The 22,941-nt window shown below is 40.1% G+C and overlaps 1 protein-coding gene across 11 annotated transcripts in view; it reads right to left on the minus strand.

Moving 5' to 3' along the window:
* The window catches only part of Nalcn (sodium leak channel, non-selective), a 343,629-nt gene that overhangs the window by 44,938 nt on the left and 275,750 nt on the right, over positions 1 to 22,941 (minus strand). For all 11 annotated transcript variants that reach the window (NM_001393695.1, NM_001393694.1, NM_001393693.1 and 8 more), the window contains 7 exons: positions 7,958 to 8,059; positions 7,468 to 7,537; positions 4,938 to 5,029; positions 4,727 to 4,849; positions 1,425 to 1,481; positions 812 to 932; positions 585 to 716 (listed from right to left, as the gene is read on the minus strand). In NM_001393695.1, the coding sequence (NP_001380624.1) occupies positions 585 to 716; positions 812 to 932; positions 1,425 to 1,481; positions 4,727 to 4,849; positions 4,938 to 5,029; positions 7,468 to 7,537; positions 7,958 to 8,059 (697 nt within the window). The remainder of the gene's footprint in view (positions 1 to 584; positions 717 to 811; positions 933 to 1,424; positions 1,482 to 4,726; positions 4,850 to 4,937; positions 5,030 to 7,467; positions 7,538 to 7,957; positions 8,060 to 22,941) is intronic.

The following is a 22,941-nucleotide window of genomic DNA, read 5'->3' on the forward strand; positions in this document are numbered from 1 at the left end:
CATTCCACCTTGAGATTTATCTCACTACTCTCTGAACTTTGACCCACTCTTATACCATGACCATGACTCCTTTGGTCAAGGGCACTACTATTTTATTGACGGTTATCAGTATGCAACCTGCCACTCAAAGTAATTCTCCTTTTTCCTACATTGAATCTATGAAGTTTCTGGGTCCCTTCCTGTAATTTCCTAATTTATTTGAACAGAACACTCGAATGGCTATCAGTGATAACCAGAATTGAGAATAACTTGATATCAAGGGGATCAATAATTAATAACATGACTTACTTTATACAATTTTGCATTATAAGAATTTTTCCATAAGAATTGTAGGATGCAATCTAGTTTGACTCTTTAGATTTATTAATAGAGTCTCATTCACATATAAAATTATGAGTTATTTTACTATATCCATTGGTATTGTAATACTTTCATGTGCAAACCATTTATTTACATGTAATAGATCAGTATAATTTATCAAAAAAATTTAGTTATGACAACTAAAACTCAGACATCTCACTCTTGTATCAGGCGATGCAGAAAACCATCACATTTTTTATATTTAGGAAAGAATAAAATCTTACAAGATAGATAAATATGTCCATGACGCCACCAAAGTCCCTGATGACAGCAGTTGGAGTGAAAAACAAGCCATCTGCCATAATCTTCAGATTAAGCTCAATGCTCATGAATATCACAAACACATATTCAGCGATCTGAAAAAGGCAAATGGAACTTTGGTTGTGACAAAATAGCCAAATCAGGTCAGTATTTTACTATTGAGCTGGGAGCTAAGATTTCTCCACAGTACCTGTAAAGTGGGTGCATGCATGACTCTCCGGAAGGGGGATTCGAACATCATAGAAATGCAAGAGCAGATGGTTACAGTGATCATGACCCAGTCCAGGTAGGTGACAAGTCCCAGCAAATCACTGCCAAAGAACAAGCATACTGAGAAATGAAGTTGCTCCACCTAGGTCTACAAGGACCAGGGGTGATGGCTTTGGTGACTCTATCAACAAAACTGGTGTTTCTAAAAACAAGTGTTCAATGGTATATTTCATCTATATATTCTTTGAGTGTAATATAGGCTTGTGTTGTATGCTTGTATATGCATTTGTGTATGAGGTATGTGCACTCCTGCCTAGACATGTAAAGGTCTGAGGTGGGCTTTAGATTCCTCCACCTTGTCTTCTTGAACCTGAGTCTCTCAAGGAACCTTTATCATCCCTCCAATTCTAGAGCTATAAACACGTGAGACCATATTTGGCTTTTTAATGTGGGGGCTTGGGTTTAATCAGGCCCTTGTGTTTGCATTTCCCCCTGAAGCAACTCCTGAACCTAAAATTCTATATTTGTATGAAGCAAAAAATAGTGTATTTGAAGTTCAAATGCACAGGGAAGACAGAACTTGTCATGCTTACTAAAGTTGGTGGTACTTTGTATTTTTCACAGCTCCCGTGACAGGGTCTGTTTTGGATCTGTAAGAAAATAAAAAACAGTATATAAAATTCTCCAACACAACAAGAATATTAGTAGTCACAAGCATCTCTCCATCTGACCTTTTTATAACTTCTGTAAAATGACTATTATAAGGTATGGAACTGCCCACTACTGTGGAAGGCAGAGAACACTGGATAAAAGAACAATAAAAAGAATTCTCCAATTCTCGGTTTTGTATTGGAGACTCCATTCAAGGATCTTTAGCATGACTTATCACAACGTTAAGTCTTGGCTTTTGTTTAAAATACCAATTTAAGATGCATGTGTTGCTAGTTTAAGGATGTTCCTTATAATTATTTAGTTAGATACTCCATAAACTGAAGAGAGTTCTTCACTCTCCATTTTATTGTGAACCTGTGGAAGAAGTAATATGGCATTTCATGAGAGGTGGATTCCTAAGGCTTAGTTTTAGAGATCCTGAGAGAGGTTGTCACTGAGGCTCCAGCAGTCTTTGTATGTATGTTCCCAATTACAACAAGGTCTTCATCAGTCCATTCAGTTGTGTTTCCTGCAAAAGGAGAATTACACCACACCAAATGAAGTGGAGAATTAGTAATTAGATGTTAACATGTAGGCAGTGAAACAGGGTAATTCAAGATGAAAACCCCACTAGGCCATTGTGTTGGTTTACATATGCTTGGCCCAGGGAGTGGCACTATTAGAAGGTGTGGTCTTGATGGAGTAGGTGTATCACTGTGGGTGTGGGCTTTAAGACCCTCATCCTAACTGCCTGGAAGTCAGTATTCTGCTATCAGCTTTCAGATAAAGATGTAGAACTCTATCTACTAGCTTTGTGGAACTGAGCAACTACTAGATTCTTGGACTTCCTATTCACAGCTGAGCATTTTTGGGGTAGTTGGGCTACAGACTATTAATCATCACAAAAAATTCTCTCAATATAGAGAGGCATTCCATACGGTCTGTGACTCTAGGGAACCCTAATACAGGAATTGGTCAACTTCTACCATCTTTCTTTGTTTGGCTGAATCTCAGAGAAGTTTTACAATTATTGTTCTCTACTTTAAATGGTGAAGACCTTTCTAGAACAGCAGAGAACAGTTGAATGATCAGGAAAGAGTCAGTCACATACTAGCTGGTGTCCTTGGGTAAAACCTTCAACCTCCACAGGCCTAAATGTCTTCCTTGGTTGGGGAGATGTGTTAGTTACTTCCTCACTGCAGTGACTAACTGACCACAGCAACTTAGGAAATGAAGGGCTCATTCTGGATCATAGTTCAAAGGCATAATTCATCACAGAGGTGACTCACATTGCACCTGCAGTCAAGAAGCAGAGAGTGATGAATGCACATGCTCTGTTTGCCTCTTCCTTTTTATTCCATGGGACTTAATCCCACAAATGATGCCACGCACAGAATGCATCTTCCTACTTCAGTTTTACCAACTAGAAGCCATCTGATATATATGCCCAGAGGTTTGTTTCCATGGTGACTCTAAATTCCCACCAAGTTGACCACCAATATTAATCATCACAGGAAGGTATACATGGTGTCACACAGTCTCAAGGTCTCCTTAGTCCTGTGATGTTGGGACAGACAGTTCATACTGGTTTCATCAAGATGCTGTAATTGTACTTCGAGATGCTGTAAGCATGGAAGATTGTTTTGTGACATGGTTATGGGGTTGGAGGTCCAAGGCAGAGATGTCAATAGTATTGTGTCCTGAGTCCCGTGGGGTCAGGATCCACTCCAGACCTCTCTACTTGCAATGCAGAGTGTACTTATTTTACATGTTTTCACAGGGGCTTCCTGTTTTGGGGGCTTGTGTCTAAACTCCTCTTCTTAGAAAGAGGTGAGATACCAGATTAGTACCAACTTGGGGACCTTGTTTTAATTTAGCTATCTCTTTAAACTTCTTGTCTTCAAACATCACCACATTTTTTTGAGACACCGGATGTTAGGATTCCAACATATGGGGATTGGAGAGATGGTTCAGAGGTTAAGAGCACTGACTGTTCTTCAGTGGTCCTGAGTTCAATTCCCAATAACCACAACTATCTGTAATGGGATTTGATGCCCTCTACTGTTGTGTCTGAAAAGAGCAACAGTGTATTTATATACATAAAATAAATAAACCTTAAAAATGATTCTAACATATGGATGTTTTTAGAAACTCTTGAGTATTCAACAGATAATGATAATATATGATATTAATTATTAACAAAGAACATTCAAGTACCTGAATGAGAGTACATGAAAAGAAAAACACATAAGGAAAGTGTAGAAAGTTTTATATTTTCCCCATGATTTTGTGTGTGTGTGTGTGTGTGTGTGTGTGTGTGTGTTGCACTTGTATGGATCCACTTATGCAGGTGGAAGCCTAAGTTGGACTTCAGGTGTCATTCTTTGGGAGCCATCCACCTTGTAGTTTGATACTGAACCTTTCACTGGGACCTGAGGCTCACCAATTAGTCTAAGACTGATGGCCAGTGAAGCCCAGGGAGCTAGCTGCCTATCTCTACTACCCTAGTGTTGGTGGTACAAGCACTCACACCATCAAGCTTAGCTTTTTACATGATGCTGAAGATTAAATTTAGGTTCACAACCTCAGGCTACTAAAACTTCATCAAGGGAGCTATCTGCCCCAGTCCCATTCCAAAGACTCTTAATATCTGTGACAGGCACTTAAAGTTACACTAGACAAAATCCTTTTATCAGCTGATTGACTGTACTTGGCTTAGGTTCTGCACAAATGCACCATCCTAGCCAGAGGTCCTTATCCATTTTCTCCATACTTGTTAGGTAGAGACAGTGGCTAGTGAATTTTCTTCTCATAACAACTACTAATACAAAGAATAGATAACATTTTCTTTCCACTTTGTTCTAGAATAAATCTTTTCATCAGAAAGTGCAAGTCTGACAGAAGCTTTGAACAATTTCCTTCTCCCTGTCATTTGTTTTCCTTCTGTTTAAAGCTTTCAAAGAAAAAATGAGACTTAATAACACTGACATCCACAGTTGTCAAACATGCACTAACACGCAGCTGTTAAATGCTTTATCAATGGGAGCTACCCATTTGAAACCTTTGTTTTCCACCTGGTCAGGCGCAGAAAAGAGGAGCAGGATGATTAATTAGCCCATGGTTTGTCTTTGTGACCCCATTAAGACTACACTGTCCTTTTTTCCTTCCTGTGACAAACTCCCTGCTGTTCACAGGACTCAGGACAAATACCTGGTCAGAGTGTGGTTAAGCGGCCCGTACTTACGCATTGAAGCGTGCTCGAACCACCACGCGGCAGAAGTTTCTGAACCTGTGTTCTCGACCCACGATGAAGAGAGGCTTGTCAAAGTATGGGTGGTTCTCTCGCAGCTCCTCTTCTTGCACCTTCCTTCAAGGGGACATTTATGGGATGAGAAAAAGGCCAAAGGAAAGAACCACTCCTAAGTGAGAGCCACTGCACACAGTCACACAGGTACCTTTTCATCTCTGCTTGCTCCTTCTTCTCCTGGATCATCTTTATTTCACTGTCTTCTCTTTGTGCATTTCTGTAGCGCACCGTATTGGAATGCTAGAAATAAAAAGTGTAAGTGGCTATTAGCCCAAATGCTTGAATTACCCTAGATGCATAGGACACATGAAACTCAAGACGGATGATCAAAATGTGAATGCTTCACTCCTTCTTTAAAAAGGGGAACAAGAATACTCTTGGCAGGGAATAGAGGGCAAAGATTAAAACAGAGACAGAAGGAACACCCATTCAGAGACTGCCCCACATGTGGCCCATACATATACAGCCACCCAATTAGACAAGATGGATGAAGCAAAGAAGTGCCGGATGTAGATCGCTCCTGAGAGACACAGCCAGAATACAGCAAATACAGAGGCGAATGCCAGCAGCAAACCACTGAACTGAGAACAGGACCCCCGTTGAAGGAATCAGAGAAAGAACTGGAAGAGCTTGAAGGGGCTCGAGACCCCATATGAACAACAATGCCAAGCAACCAGAGCTTCCAGGGACTAAGCCACTACCCAAAAGACTATACATGGACTGACCCTGGACTCTGACCCCATAGGTAGCAATGAATATCCTAGTAAGATCACCAGTGGAAGGGGAAGCCCTTGGTCCTGCTAAGACTGAACCCCCAGTGAACGTGATTGTTGGGGGGAGGGTGGCAATGGGGGGAGGGGGGAGGGGAACATCTATAAAGAAGGGGAGGGGGAGGGATTAGGGGGATGTTTGCCCGGAAACCGGGAAAGGGAATAACATTCGAAATGTAAATAAGAAATACTCAAGTTAATAAAAAAAAAGTATATGTACAATGAAAGACTTTTAAAGGCTTAAAAGACTGTTTTTCTTTTAAATTAAAATCAGTATTTGTATTTATATATGCACACTGTATGTAGACTGTAACATATGATAGCTATAACCTTTGTATATAAAATGTTTCATTTGCATATAGTTTAATAGCCATGAGCACCTTGACAACTGAATTTTCCCCCTCAACTGTAAAATGTTTAGCATATACTTATTGAAATTTCATGGTGTTTGAGACCCTACCATACTGCTGACATTATGACAACAGTGATTGAAAGATTTTAAAAATTAGAATAAATACGAATGTTAGAGGATTTATGGTATTGAGGCTGTGTGGTTCAGTTGGTGGAGTTCTTTCTTAGCATGCAAAAAGGCCCAGAAATGTGTAAATTCAACATGGTGGGACATTGTGCCAGAGGCTTAGAAGTTCAAAGTGATCCTCAGTTACAGTGAGTTTTAGATCAACCCGAGCAACATGAGTCCCTTTGCAACACACATGTCCAAAACATGTTCCTTCTGGATGCTTAAGTAGACTGTACATTTATAGTGGGCCACTCAAAGAAAATAATCAGGAGTCAATAAACCATGTTCTTAGTGGAATATATTTTTTATTTTCATTTTTCAATTTTATCTCCTCCTCCTCTCCCCTGCTTTTCTATGAGGGTGCTCCCCACCAACCTATCCACTCCTGCCTCAGAGCCTTAACATTCCCCTATGCTGGGTTATCGAGCCTCCACAGGACCAAGGACCTCCCCTCCCACTGATGCCAGAAAAGGCAATCCTCTGCTACATAATCTGCTGGAATCGTGGGTCTCCCCAGGTGTACTCTTTGGTTAGTAGTTTAGTTCCTGGGAGCTTTGGGGGGGTCTGGTTGTTTGATATTGTTGTTCTTCCTATGGGGTTGAAAAGCTCTTCAGCTCCTTCAGTAAGTAGACTGTATATTTCTATTGAACCACTCCAAGAACCAGGAATCAATAATCACTACTCAAACAAACAAAAAAAAACATGGAATAAGAGTCTAGATTACACAAATACAACCCACAGAGACCATTTAGTGTTGAGAATATGTCTATGGTTTTTGGGCTGACAACTTGGCATTGAACAATTAGGGGGATCATCCCTAGAGAAGAGAGGCTTTCTGTCTCTTAGAAGTCATTCAGTTCTTACAGATTCTTCATCTAGGAGTGGGTCTTTGTGAGATTTCTCCCATCCACATTGGCATGTCAGTTGATATTGTACTCATGTCTTGTTTATGCTACTTCATTGGTGAGATTTCATTGGTGCAGTTTTCCTATCCAATAAGAAGACAGGATCACACAACCGGCATTCCGGTCCTCTCTTTTACAACCTTGCTGCCTCCTCTTCTGCAATGATCCCTGCATCTTAGGTGTAGCAGTTATGTTGTAGATTTAAAAGTTGGGGCCAGGAACTCAAAGCCAGTTGTTCTCTAAAATTTGTGTTATTCTATTAATTGAGGCATGCTCTGTGCATAGGATATCTATATTTTTGCAGTTCACGGTCTATTTTTGGTGCTTGACCAAAGAAATTTGCTTTCTGAATTTCCTGATTCACTACTCTAGGAACACATGTAAAGATGATAGAAAAACTCAGGTATGAGAACTGTCTAAGCAATCATTTACATATATTTCATAATCGAGTTTCTAAAATCCAAAGCATAGCTTAGAACTCACATCTTGAGTTAACGTTTCAAGAGATTTGCCCCTGCTGATCCTCTGGCTGTTGGATCCATGTCTGAGTGACCTAGAACAACCACAGTCAAGTTGTCAAAACATCTAAAACAAAATTTTCATTTGCAATCAATAATCACAAGTAAAAGATTAATTTTCCTCATATATCAGAAGCTACTCACTTCCTTGTAAATCAAAAGCTTATGGTGTATCCATGCATCTTTGATCCTATCTAACAAGATTTCAGATTTTTGTTCTTTCTGATCTTAAAAGTGAGACTTTGGCTATCACCAAGGAAAGAATCTTTGAAGTAAAGATTTTTAAATCTTTGAATCATGTAGGGAATTTCTTTATTGTTACCACCAGCAGCTGGAACCCAGGTCCTCACCATGTCTGCTTGCCAACAAGGGTAGAGGCCTAGGCTTTGTACTGAGACACTCTTGTAAAGTCCTTTCCTGGATGCCTTTGGAGTTCATCTTCCTGGAGTATTTACCTGCGCTCCTGGCGGATGTGATGCTGCACGCTGAGGATCGACCTCTCCTTTGCTGGCTGCCCCTCGAATGATCCGCTCAGCATGCGCTGTCGAGTGCAAGCTCTAGCAAAAGAAAGAAACCCTAGATAAATGCATGGTTTGTGCATTCTGGATGAATAATACATCACTGCTCATGGCTCTTATTAATTTTAAGGAAACACCAATGATAAGGCAAAATACCAAATAAAGGAAAATGACCCCAAGGCTTTGTGTCAGAAACACAAAGACCAAGAGGAGCTAGAAGATAAACAGAAAGCACCCCTTTCCCCTTGCTCTTGGTAAGCTTTCTGTAAGAATTCTGTCAGCAGCAGGGTTGGTCATGATGATAATTTCAAAATTAAACACAGGGGTCTCTATGTGCTGCCCCAGGAAGGCTTGTTTTTGTTCCTTTCCACCTGGACCCTGGAATGATGTACCCTCAAAAGCTTTTGAATCCACCTAGTACTGACTATATGTAAAATAGGTGTAGGGCTATCTACTGGAGCATGGGTAGCTTTTATGGGTCCATATTTCTGAACAAAGCTTACTGTCCTTCTCTCAGCACCCATCAATTGCCAGTAGGTTCTCAGCTAGGGGTAGGACTTCATGAGGCCCTCGCCTTCCGTGCTGGGCTTGCTACTATGTAGGTCTTTCTGTTTTTTTCTTAACTTATAATGGTCTAATAAATCATAAAGAGATGTATTTTAAAATGTTCCTTGGCTATACATAAAGTTTAGCATTTTAAAAAGTGAAAATAATTTTGCATACTAATGAGATGATATGCTTGTGTGCTTTCATACAAAATTTTTCCATTAATTAATTAATTCTAATAGCAGCTCCCTTCTCCTTTCCTCCTATTCTTCCAAATTCTCCCCACTACCCACTTTGTGTAGGTCTTGTGTATACATTTCCAGCTGCTGTAAGTTCATATGTGCCATGGCCCTGTGTTTTGTTGAAGACATCCAGTATTTACGGTGGTTATACTTTTCTACCTCCACTTCCACAATGATCCCCAAATTTGATGAGGCTTGGGAGAAGACTCAGTGGTTAAAGCCATTGCTATTCAAACATGAGGACGGGAACTCAGACTCCTAGAAACCACGTAAATGCCAGCCAAGTTGGCATGGCAACCGAACTCTAGTTCTAGGTCTCAGAAGGTAGAGGCATGGAATCTTTTACATATATGTACACACATATGTACATGCACCTGCAAACACATGTTCACCCATATACTCACAAACTTCAATGCACATGCAACAATACACATACAATATATATTTCTAAGTTCAGTTAAGTTAACAAAAGTTAGGAAAGTCTTCAATATCTAGGATGAGATTTTTTTAAAAACAGACTAGAGAACATAAAGGCATTTTGAGAATAGGCCACACTTACTCCAACAAGGTCACATCTCTACATAGTAGCACTTCCCATTGGCCAAGCATATTCAAACCACCACAGGGTGACAAGAAAGACAGTCCCTTATTTTCTTTTTGTCTTTTGTCTTTCTCTATGATTCTAAGGAATTAAGACAATTGTATTCAAAGAAGCTGGAGTTTCATCACACGTGGAAATTATGGTCTCTGGATGATTCATACATTGATCATACGTGTTGGTTTTCAGTTCCATCTTGCAAAGAGAAAACCTTTGCTGAAAGGGGTTAGAGTAGTCATATATTTGCTTTTTCCTTTACCAAATTCCTTCTATGTTGTTCACAATAGCATTTACTAGGAAAGAATTAAGTGCCCAGTAACTATGAGTTCCTTATTAACAAGCAGCTTAACTTATAACATGTGAAGTCAAGAGATCCTTTGGAACCCAGAATAAGCTGACTGGATTTTGGTTCTTCAGTGGAATATCTCCATCTGAGACTTCCTGTGCCCTGAGAAGAGCTTCCTGCCACCTTCTCTCTGGCTCTGCCTCCCACATAATCTGAGCACAATGAAACCAGGCTCACAGGACCCACATTATCCTCTCCCACCATCCAACCAGAATTGAGAGGTCAACACTCCAGTGTCTGTGCATTGCTGCCCCTAACTCTCCTTTTGGTTGTTTCCCCCAATGGTGCCTCCTCTACACCTGTATAAAATTAAAATTAACCCCCCCACTCCCATCATCACTGTGTGGTTGGGCAAATTGTTTGACTAAATGCTCTGACATCACATTTCTTTCATTGGGCATGACTACGGCATTTGAATTAAGAAACTATAGGTAAAAGACAATCTTTCTTAGCTGAAAACTGAGAGCTCATATTGTTTTAATCAAACTGTAAAATACACATCTGAGTAAAGGCATTGGTTGGGGCATATTACAGTAAGTGTGTTTGAAGTTTTATAAAGGAATATTTTCCCACCAAAATATAATGGCAGGATTCTATTGAAACTAAAAATCAAAATACTCTTCAGGGAATTCTCTTCTATGGCTTATAAAGTCTATTTGTCTTTCAGCATTGTCTCACAGGAAATAGGTAAGGATACAGATTAGATGATTTCTTTGTAGAAATCCAAAAGCACATAGAAACCCCCAATTTCATTTTACAAAAAGAACAGAGGTCAAAGTAATAGGCATAGGAAGACCATTTGATGGGAGGCAATGATTCTGGAACAGAAGGTGGAGTAGGAAGCCAGGGATGGAAAAACAACATGAGGAATAGCACTTTTACTCCAAGACCACTTGGATAAAGAAACAGGCCAGAAAGCATGCCAGTTAGCCTATTTCCTTATACAACAAACAGATTCACACTTAAACTGTGCCACATTTGTTGGACATGTAAAAGGTCTTGTTATTTTGGAAATCAGTAATAATTGGAAAATGGCATTTCTGTCAATTGGATGCAGAAGGATGAAGGATGTTTAATTACTTTCCATCATGCTATTTAGTCTAGGTCCCTGGCCCATGGCGAGTACCACCCATGTTCAGGGTGGGGTTTCCTACTTTTGTTTTTGTTTTTGTTTTTGTTTTTGTTTTCTCGGAGCTGAGGACCGAACCCAGGGCCTTGCACTTGCTAGGCATGCGCTCTACCACTGAGCTAAATCCCCAACCCCTTGTTATTGCTTCCTAAAATTGTTTTCACAGACACAACCAAACATTTGATTTCTTAGATAAATCTCAGTCTCATCAAATTGACAATCAATCAAGGAAAACATAACTCAGTGGTTCTGATAAAGAATCTCATTTTAGCCTAAAAGCTCAGAATACCCAAGATACAATTTACAGACTGCATGAAGCTCAAGAAGAAGGAAGAACAAAATGTGGATGCTTCAATCCTTCTTGGAAAGAGGAACAAAATATGCACAGGAGAAAATACAGAGACAAAGTATAGAGCAGAGACTGAAGGAAAGACCATCCAGAGACTGCAGCACCTGAGGATCCATACCATATATAGTCCCCAAATCCAGACACTATTGAGGATGCTAAGAAGTCCATGCTGACAGGAACCTGATACAGCTGTCTGCTTAGAGGCTCTGCCAGAGCCCGACAAATACAGGAGGCAGATGCTTGCAGCCAACCATTGGACTGAGCATGGGGTCCCCAATGGACGAGTTAGAAAAAGGACTGAAATAGCTGAAGAGGTTTGCAACCCCATAGGAAAAACAGCAATATCAACTAACTAGTCATCCCAGAGCTCCCAAAGACTAAACCACCAACCAAAGACTGTACATGGAGGGACCAATGGCTCCATCTGCATATCTAGCAGAGGATGGTCTTGTCGGGCATCAGTGGGAGAAGAGTCTTATTGAGATTCAAGTGGTCTGTAATCAGAGTTGGTCCTGTGAAGGCTAGAGGCCCCAGTGTAGGGGAATGCCAGGGTGGGGAGGCAGGAGGGAGTGGATGCGTGGGGGAGCACTCTCATAGAAGCAGGCGGGGAGGGAAAGGGGGTTTCTGGAGGAGAAACTGGGGAAGGAGATAACATTTGAAATGTAAATAAAGAAAATATCCAATAAAAAAGGAAAAAAAAACTCAATTTATCTAACACCTTGTGAGGATCTGTCTCCTATGCGCAATCATATGAATGGTCCAGGAAAAGAAGACGCCATTGGTCTAAGTGCATGCAGGTTTCTCAGAGGTCCAAGGCTGGAGAATGAGGTATGCTGATGCCTAAATGTAAGACATGAAATCTAGTGTTCAAATCTCCAACTCTGAAATAATTTGTTAGACAGCAAACAGGTATTTAACACAATTATTTTCACTGCCTTAAACCCTTCAACTTCCTATTGTTTTTCGGAAAAAAAGATGAACTCAGAAACTCAGTGTGACTTCCGAAGCCTCACTGGTCTCCTCCTGATCTTATCCTTTCTGGTCTATTCTTTTACCAGAAGATATTCCATTTTCTCATAGCATTCTCTTTGGTCATTCAGATCTATACATAGACCACACTCTCAAAGCTCCAAGTCAGCAAGCAAGGCTGTATTTTAAAGTTGTTGAGTTTTATTATTTTTAACCCTTGAACACAAATAGTGCTCCATAAATACTTGATGAGTGAACCTTGAAATGCTGCGAAGATCAAATATTTTAACTTGTTTGATCCATTCATACTTTTGGAAAATGAAAGTCATCACTAACAAAATTAGAATGTCTTTATAGGCACTTTTAATAGAGTTATAATCTTAACTTTATTTCAACTTGTAATAATCTGCACACATAGAGTAGATAAGACACTGAGACAGTAATAAGAGAAGGGGCACCTCAGATGTTGCTTCTCATAATTAGAAAATTTGTTTTTATCTGTGTTGTCTGTGCACACTGGTGGAGGAACACGAATATAGACATGAAGTTGAGACCCTAACTGTACTCATTTTCATCTCTCAACCTGAAAGTGGATCCACCACTGGAAACTGAAGCCCCACGTATCTCATCCTGCAGGAACCAGTGGCAATCAAAGGACTCAATCATGCAAGGATGTCTACCCCTAATCTGACAAACGGATCTTCACATATTTCCAGCTATGGGATGGATATCCTTAAATGTCAAACTATAATTTGCCATTTAAAAAATTTCACTAGTCTTTGTGTGCAGGGATCATTGAAGGACACAAGGAAGATAGTCTCAGGAAGAAAATGTCCATTTACTCACTGTTCAGAGAAAAAGCACAGTTGACCATATTGAGAAAGCAGTTTGGTCTTCAAGCACAGTATCTATTTCTTTGAGGAAACATGAGATAGAATGGAGGGGCCGAGGTCTTCATCTGCATCTTTTTCTAATGGAAAATCTGAGAATGCTGTGCATGTTTCTGTGTAAACTAGTGGAAAACCGTGCAAACAATGATTTTCTTAGAAAGTTCATCTCGTGGCTTAATATTAACAACAACAAAACAACAACACAAAGCCCAAGCCTGCCTGGCTTCTGAAAGTGAGAGGCACAAGGCTCTGTCTAGTGAAAAATAATGAAGTCTTTTGTCTTGTGTGAGTGAGGAGACCCTCTATTATGCAGGCATATGTAATCTCTTTATTCCTGTTCCCTGGAGGAGAATTACAGAGAGGCATTTTCCTTTTCCCAGTTGGGGTTAATGTTATGCCCTCTCTACCTTTGAAAGTAAAACAAGATGAGGACCCCTGATGATGACTCAAATGTGGGAATATTCCTCAGCAAACACACATTCCCAGTTGCAAAAATATTACCCCTGGTTTCTTGCCAAGCCTTTGAAAAAAACATATGAAAGATTGATTCTTCCCCCACCCTTCCCACATTGCCTTTGTGGTGTGGAATTTCAAATGCCCCTTATATGACAGCCACATATATAATCTTTTCTAGGAACAGAGAATCTGGTCTTAAGAAATTGTCTCTATTTTTCTTGACATTTCTCCACCAAAAATATTTTTAAATTGGCCCAAAGATGATGGGTATAAGAGGGATCTTTGGAGTTTTATTAGCCTTTAAACACCACTAGTTGTTTATAGACACAGTAGCAGGGGTCCTCTGTTCCTTTCTTTGTTTCTATGTCTTCTTTCTTAATGTTCCAGAACAAGGGTGTGGGAAAAGCCTGCACATTCTGTAATGAAAGAAAGGCCTAGGAGTCTTCGAATTATTTTCACTCATTATGGAAAAGTTAGATTACATGAGAACATCTGTAGTAAATGTAATTACCACCCAAGAAATCTCAATATGACTTTACAAAGCACTGAAGTTGAGGGGTTTTATTCAAATTCTGAGCCCCACAAGGTAATATATTTTAAAGTATTTTCAGATGTTGGTTAATGTGATGTAACCTCATCTACAGACAATGAGAAAACAGTCTTTCAGTGGCAATTACATAAACTCACAGGTGGATAAGAGAGTAGGAGAAGAGAAAATGGGCACTTCCTAGAAATGGCTCTTACCTGACAACACTGAGCTGGCAAAGTGATCATCCAAGATGGAGACAATGCAGATGGTAATGGGTAAGCTCCTAGTGATGAGCTCTTGCTAAGATGAGGAAAAAACTGTATTTTTATCAGAGTGAGTACCACCCACTCTTTAGTTCAGCTTTGTCCCGGGTTGTAAGAATATCACTCCTTAATAGCAGCTAGTTATGTCTTTCTATTTCTTTACAACTCATAAAAAATGTTCTTACAGATAGATACATAAATGCACGGTCAACCAATGTCTCGTTGTGGATTGAAAAGAAACCCCAGTGTCTTTATTTTACAAATGTGCCATAAACAAACAAAAAAGAAAATCAACTCATGGTGGCTCTGTTGAAGTCCAGCAAATAAAATGTATAATCTCCAAACTATTAAATGGGGCTTAAATGTTGTAACTCAACTACTAACTTAGAAACATATATTATAATGTAACGAGGTGGCTTTCCTTTTTGGTGTGTGTGTATGTGTTGCATGTGGGCTCATGTGGGTGTGTGCTGCATACATCTAGGTGTGCTGGGGACTTCGTACATCACTGTCTGCTTTACTGCCCTTAAGAGAGGGTCTTTCACTGAACTATAGATGCTCATTTGAGTTGGGCTGTTTGGCCAGTGTGCTCGTGGAATATACCTGTCTCTGCCCTCCAACACTTGGGTTATAAGCATGCTGAACTGTGCCTAGATAGTTATGTGGGTGCTGAGGATTTTAACGTATGTTCTCATATTTACAAGCAAGCACTCTTACTCACTGAGCCGGCCCCATGAACATTTTGAAATTTAATAAAAATAAAAATTTTAAAATGTTATTTTACCTATATTGTTCAACTTTTCCATAGACATGAATTTTAATTTTCTGTATTATTACTTTGTACTCTAGAGACAAAACAGTTAAAGTGGGATCTTATTAAAACAATCTCTTACACTCAAATTGTACCTTTCCCAGGATGTTATATGGTTGGACCATCCAGTGAGAACTATTCAGCCTTTCAAACCAACTTCTTTCTTTTCTTTCAATTTTTATTATTTTATTTATTTATATTCCCATCGTTGCCCCCCTTTCTGTCCTCCCACCATAGGACCTCATCCCATTACTTCTCCCCCTTGCCTCAGGAAGGGTGCTCCTCCCACCACCAGACTTTCTCCTTCCCTGAGGCCTCAAGTCTCTTCAGGATTAAGCACATTTTCTCTCACTAAGGCCTAACCAGGCAGACCTCTGCTATATTGTGCCTGGGGCCATGAGCTGGCCCATGTAGGCTCTTGGTTAGTGGCTCAATCTCTGGTAGCTCCCTTGGGTCTGGGTTAGTTGAGTCTGCTGGTTTTCCTATGGGGTAGCTCTTCCCTTCAACTTCAATCCTTCCCCTAATTTAACCATAGGGATCCCCGACTTCAGTTCAGTGGTTGGGTGTAAGCATCTGCTTCTGTCTGTCAGCTGCTTGTAGAGTCTCTCATGGGACAGCCATTCCAGGCTCCCATCTGTAAGCACATCATAGCATCAGTAATAGTGTCAAGCCTTGGTGACCTCCCATGAGATGAATTCCAAGTTAGGCCTGTCATTGGATTGCTTCTGTCTCTTATCCATTTTTGTCTCTGCAGTTCTTTTAGACAGGAATAGTTCTGGTCCAGAAATTTTGGTTGTGGGTTAGTAACCATGTCCCTCCACTTGAGGTTTCCCTCTTCCCTGGAGGTGGGCTCTTTGAATTCCCTCTCCTCAGTGTTGGGCACCCCCATCGAGTAGTTAGAGTCTCTCATCTCCTAGGTCTCTGGTACTTTCTAGAGGGTCCCCTACCTCCTACCCCTTGATGTTGCTTATCTCTATTCAATCTCTTGGCCCACTGGGCTTCTCTCCTGTTTCCCCACCACCACCATATCTGATCCTGTGCACCTTTTTCCTTTCCCCTCCCCTATCTTACCCAGGTACCCGCCTCTGCCTCCCATGATTATTTCCTTGCCCCATCTAAGTAGAACTGAAACATCCTCACTTATGCCTTTTGACTTGTTATACTTCTTACAGTCTGTGGGTTGTATCCTAGGCTTTCTGTACTTTTTGGCTAATATCCACTAATCAGTGAGTACATACCATGCATGTCCTTTTGGGTCTGAGTTACCTCACTCAGGATGATATTTTCTAGTTCCATCTATTTGTCTACAAAGTTCATGATGTCCTTATTTTTAATAGCTGAATAGTATGAACCACATTTTCTGTATCCATTCTTCAGTTGAGGGACATCTGGGTTGTTTCCAGCCTCTGGCTATTACAATAAGGCTGCTATGAACATGGTGGAGCCCGTGTCCTTGTGGTATGGTGGAGCACCTTTTGGCAATATGCCCAAGAGAGGTATAGCTGAGTCTTCAGGTAGAACTATTTCCACTTTTCTGAGGAACTCCCAGATTGATTTCTAGAGTAGTTGTACCAGCTTGCAATTCCACCAGCGATAAAGGAGTGTTCCTCTTTCTCCATATCCTGACCAGAGTGTGCTGTCACTTGAGCTTTTGATCTTAGCCATTCTGATTGGTGTGAAGTGAAATGTCAGGGCCGTTTTGATTTGCATTTCTCTGATGACTAAAGACTTTGAACATTTCTTTAAGTACTTCTCAGCCATTAGAGATTCTTTTGTAATGAAATTTCTGTTTAGCTCTGCACCCATTTTTAATTGGGTATTTGGTTTTTGGAAGTTAGCTTCTTGAGTTCTTTATACATTTTGGATATTAGTCCTCTGTCAGATGTAAGGTTAGTTACGATTTTTTTCCCCACTCTGTAGGTTGTGGATTTGTCCTATTGATGGTTTTTTTTTTACCTTACAGAAACTTTTGAGCTTTATGAGACCCCATTTATCAATTATTGATCTTAGAGCTTGAGCCATTGGAGTTGTTTAGGAAATCCACCCCCATGCCAATGAGTTCAAGGCCAGCGTGGTCTACAGAGTGATTTTCAGAACAGCCAGAGCTACACAGTAAAACCTTGTCTTGAAAAACAAACAAACACAAACAAAACAAGGCAATAACAACAAAGGATGGTGCATTGAAAAACAGAAATTGCTGAATGGGAAAAAGCAAAAAGACTACAATTCCATGGCTTGTAGGAGATGCCACAGAAATCCTCCCTAGATGAGTAACTAAGGGACACTCTTAGGAAAGAGTCTCTCTTAAGGGGCTGGGGAGGTAGCTCAGTTGTTAAGAAAATTGGTTGTTCTTTCACAGGACCTGGGTTCAATGCCCAGCATCCACATGGTAGCTCACAACCAGTTCCAGGAGACCCTATACTGTCTTCTGGCCTCCATGGGAAGCAAGTGTACACATGATGCATATATATAAATGAAAATACTTAAAATGTAAATGATGTCTTTAAAATAAAAACCAGCAACAAAGGCAGTGCTACTTAGTACTCTTTGCACACTTCGTTATAGTCTAACTAAAGAGAATAAAGAATATTTTTAGACTTTCAATAATAGTTATTATAATAAGTTCATAATGCCATTAATCAAATATCAGTGTACAAATATGCAAGCTGATCATTTGCCTAGGGTATAAAGATACTGTCTTGGTTAGTGAGGCACTTGTGGCAAACCATAAAAGAACAGAACTTTTTGGAACATACATTTAATGATTTTTTTGGTGTGTGATAGTTCTATTGCCATTGCTGTTTTCGAGAACAAGAGTGCATTTTTGTTTGAATTGGGGGGGCTTTGAATTAGAGAGCAAGCCTCAGCAGAGGTAGCAGCACTTTGCAAAAATATAATTCCCACCCCTGGGCTGAGAAAAGCTCTCAGGACTTTGGAGGGAGTGACCTTCAGTGGAGCTGAATAGCAGCATCCAAGCCAGCCAAGCCATATTTTGAAATGCAGGTCCAGGGAGGACTCTGGCTATAGTAGCATTCTGATGATCAGGGCTGCAAACCCAGACCCTCCACCAAAAGAACATAACATGGCTATGACAAAGCAGCTGCTACACTGCTACACTTAGCTTGTATACTCCTAGCTCCAGGCTCTTCCCGTCAAATCATTTATCTACACTGTAGACTGAAGGATCAGCCTCTCTGGTCATGAAAACACAACACAATGTAGCCTCTGGGACACATTAAGAGTAGTCCTATGAGAGAGATTTACAGCTCTGAGTACCTACATTAAACGTTCAGAAAGAGCACACGTAAATGATTTAATGATGCCACTCAAAAATTTGGAAAAATGAGAACGAGCCAAACCCGAATCCCATAGTTGGCAATAAATAAGAAAAAAGTCAGAGCAGAAACTTTTAGAAACAAAAAAGAATCAGTGGAGTCTAAGAGCTGGTTCTTTCAGAAGGTAAACAAGATTGACAGGCCCTTCCCCATGAACAAAAAGAAAAAGAGATTTAATAAAACCAAATTAATAAACCCAGAAATGTACAGGGAAGCATCACAACAGACATCAAAGAAATAAAAAAAATATAAGGGAATATTTCAGACACTTGTACTCCATTAAGTTAGAACACCTAAGAGAAATGAACAATTTTTATCCAAACCACCCAAATTAAATCAAGAAGAGATCACCAAACCTAAAATAAAAAGCCTTCCAACTAAAAGAGGACCAAGTCCAGATAGATTCTTAGCAGAATTTTACTAGAATTTCAAAGAATACCTACAGCTAATCTTTCTTAAATTATTAAAAGAAACAGAAGGAACACTCCCAAACTACTTTTATGAAGCCAGTGTGACTCCAAAGCCCAAATTAGATAAAAGCACAACAAAAAAGAAGACTATTGGACAGCATCCCTGATGACTATAGATAAAAAAAATCCTCAATAAAAAACTTGCAAACTAAATGAAGACATACATCAAAATGATTATCCACCACAATCAAGCTGGCTTTATCAGAGAGGGGTTGGGATGGTAACACATATACATAAGTTAGTAAATATAATAAACTCATAAATGAATTTAAGACAAAAGCAGAAAAATGCAGAAAAAGCCTTTGATAAAAATCTACTATGATCAGATTACTTTAAGACACCAAGTAAGCTCATGCTCACTGGTATCTAGCCACCCCCCCTTTTTTTCTTGGTTTGCATAAGTGTGTGCACGTGTGGTGTATGTGTATAAATATACATGTACATATGGGTTTATGCACAAGTGTTTGCATGTAGAGGGCAGAGATTGATGCCTGGTATTTCCTCAGTCATTCTGCTGTGACTTTTGAGACATGGTCTCTGTTTGAATCTCACTGGGCTTGGCTGGCCAACCAGCAAGGTCAGAGATAATCCTGTTTTCTTAGCACTTGGATTACAGACTCATGCTGCCAAGGATGACTTTTTTATAGGGGATCTGTTTGTGAGAGCCACAAATTGGCAAGGACTGGAGCGAAAGAGTGTCTTCTGAATAGGATGGGATCTCTGCTCTCATGTACTCAGAGGAGCAAGGACATTTTTATAGAACAAAAAAAGATAAATGCTTTTTGTAAAGATTAGATTTATATTAAAATATCCTATTAGTTTCAAGCTGTAGCCATTTAATTCCTGCAATCCACAACATGACATACAACCGAGGCCCTTTTATTTTATGCTTTTCTGGGATGTAGTGAAATACAATTGGCTTTTGTTATCCCCAAATTATACAACTGACAGGAAAGGTTGATGTGGGAGGTGGATCTGTACTTAATGTACAGATTTTTTTTCTCACATCGTATACTTTTTCCAAATAAAAGACCCAAACTTCTACATATTAAAAAAATTAAAATTTCTACTTGCAGCATTGTTTGTACATGTACAGAATAGAATTTTGTGAAAACATGTTTTATTCCATACATCTAATCCATTCACTTTTTGTGACATTTGTGCCTATTAAGTCACTTTTTATTGTTAAACTGATCAGATCTCAGAAAAAGTGTGATTTCTTTTTTCGATTCAAATGACATGTTCACATATACCTTATGACATGATGTTTTTGCAAGGCCTAACTGTAAATGAAATAATTTCCTGGGAGGCTTTGAAACATTTGTCACCCAGATAAATAATAGAGTACTGGCCCACAGGACTCTCTTGGAAAAGCCCTGTTCTTTCACAGGAAAGAAGAGAATGGATAAAAGTTGGATCCCTCGAAAGAGTGCTCATTAGTGACTTGTGCAAATACTTGGCACAGGATCTGAGGATGGAGGGATATATTTTGGCTCACATGTAGAGAGTACAGTCCTTCATGACAGGTGAGTCATGGTGGCCAAGTCTTGAGGTAGCTGCTCACGCTGCAGCTACATCCAGTAAACAGAGAGAGATGAATGCTAGTGTTCAGCTAGCTTCCCCCTCTTATACTCTAGGACCAGTGTGCTGCTCACACCTAGGGCGGCTCTATTTTTTTTATCTTTATTAACTTGAGTATTACTTATTTACATTTTGATTATTATTCCCCTTCCCCGTTTCCGGGCCAACATCCCCCTAACCCCTTCCCCTCCCCATCCTCCCCCCATTACCACCCCCACAACAATCTCGTTCACTGGGGGTTCAGTCTTAGCAGGACCAAGGGCTTCCCCTTCCACTGGTGCTCTTACTAGGATATTCATTGCTACCTATGAGGTTGGAGCCCAGGGTCAGTCCATGTATAGTCTTTGGGTAGTGGCTTAGTCCCTGGAAGCTCTGGTTGCTTGACATTGTTGTTCATATGGGGTCTTGAGCCCCTTCAAGCTCTTCCAGTCCTTTCTCTGATTCCTTCAACGGGGGTCCCATTCTCAGTTCAGTGGTTTGCTGCTGGCATTCGCCTCTGTATTTGCTGTATTCTGGCTGTGTCTCTCAGGAGCGATCTACATCCGGCTCCTGTCGGCCTGCACTTCTTTGCTTCATCCATCTTGTCTAATTGGATGGCTGTATATGTGTGGGCCACATGTGGGGCAGGCTCTGAATGGGTGTTCCTTCTGTCTCTGTTTTAATCTTTGCCTCTCTATTCCCTGCCAAGGGTATTCTTGTTCCCCTTTTAAAGAAGGAGTGAAGCATTCACATTTTGGTCATCCTTCTTGAGTTTCTGTGAGTTCTGTGCATCTAGGGTAATTCAAGCATTTGGGCTAATAGCCACTTATCAATGAGTGCATACCATGTGTGTTTTTCTGTGATTGGGTTACCTCACTCAGGATGATATTTTCCAGTTCCATCCATTTGCTTATGAATTTCATAAAGTCATTGTTTTTGATAGCTGAGTAATATTCCATTGTGTAGATGTACCACATTTTCTGTATCCATTCCTCTGTTGAAGGGCATCTGGGTTCTTTCCAGCTTCTGGCTATTATACATAAGGCTGCTATGAACGTAGTGGAGCACGTGTCTTTGTTATATGTTGGGGCATCTTTTAGGGTGGCTCTTCTTACCTCTGTTATTCTAATTTAGAACTTACAGACATGCCCCAAGATTGGTTTGTCTCTAGGTGATTCTAGGTCCTGTCAAGTTGACAGCCAACCATGAAGATTGTAAAGAAGTGAAGTCTATGACTCAGTCTTAAAGTATTGAGATATCCTTGGAACAGAGTCATTGAACAGATATTCTGGTCATGGACTGCTTGCTGGGTACCAAGAGCAGAGTCATTCACTGGCAACCTTGGTCTTGGCCTGCTGGTTGGTACCCAGGACATGGAGTCATTAGCTGGTCACATTTGGCTCACTGTGTATCTCCAGCAAAGAAATCAAGTTGAATACCTGAGCACAGGCATGCTCACTGTGTATCCCAAGCACAGAAGATTTGATGAAGGGCCATTGTAACAGTGGAGCAACAGTAGGAAAGTTCTGAATTAGGCTCAAAGTGGGTTATTTACTCTGTGAGTAGTTCCTTATTTGGTGGATGTTTTTCTTCCTAGTAAATGTGTCAGTAAATCTGTATATCCCTGCCACGAACTTGCTGGTGTAGCGCCAGCTTGATTAAGTATCTTGGAGATCATCATGAACTGTCCAAACCAGTGACCACCTAGTCAGGACAGTCAATTTGGAACTCGTTATCTCTTTCCATGAGACCTTCCATGTTTTATCTAGTCATATTGCAAATACTCAAGCCCCAGTAATATTATATTCTACTGCAATACACGCATGACTTTTGTGCCTGGATTATCCATGAAGAAAGAGAGCACAGTGGAATGTGTCCTCATGAAATGGCATATTTTTCTCTCACACAAGTTTCAGGTACTGTTATAAAGTTAGAGTTTTTCCACCTTGTGTTTACTTTGCTGTATTTCCTCAGCATGGCTTCCCAAACCATAGTAACGTACATTATGGAAAAATACTTTCATGATCTTTCCTAGTAGTGGACTTGGTAGAAGAGTCTGATTCTTTTCACTTACCATAAATTTGTAGACTACATCACCATATAAAGATCCCTATTTGCTTTGTCAGCAACACCACTTTTATCATTTACACATACACATAATACATGCAACAGTCTTGATGTCCCAAGTTCTTACACACTTTGTATGAATCCTAACTCTATTTATTATAATTTATAGTCTGATATGCTTAAGCAGTCAGATTGATTTCCTTATTGACCCTTCCTTTCAAGACATATTTTAGAAAACAGCACTAAAATAATATGCTTCCAAGATCATTTGAAGGTGGCTCTATGGGGTTGGAGAAATATGTGAGCAGTTCAGAGCTCTTGCTTCTCTTGCAAAGGACCCAGGTTCAGTTCCTAGCATTCA

This window comes from Rattus norvegicus, chromosome 15 (assembly GCF_036323735.1).
Source record: "Rattus norvegicus strain BN/NHsdMcwi chromosome 15, GRCr8, whole genome shotgun sequence".
In the NCBI taxonomy this organism is placed as follows: Eukaryota; Metazoa; Chordata; class Mammalia; order Rodentia; family Muridae; genus Rattus; species Rattus norvegicus.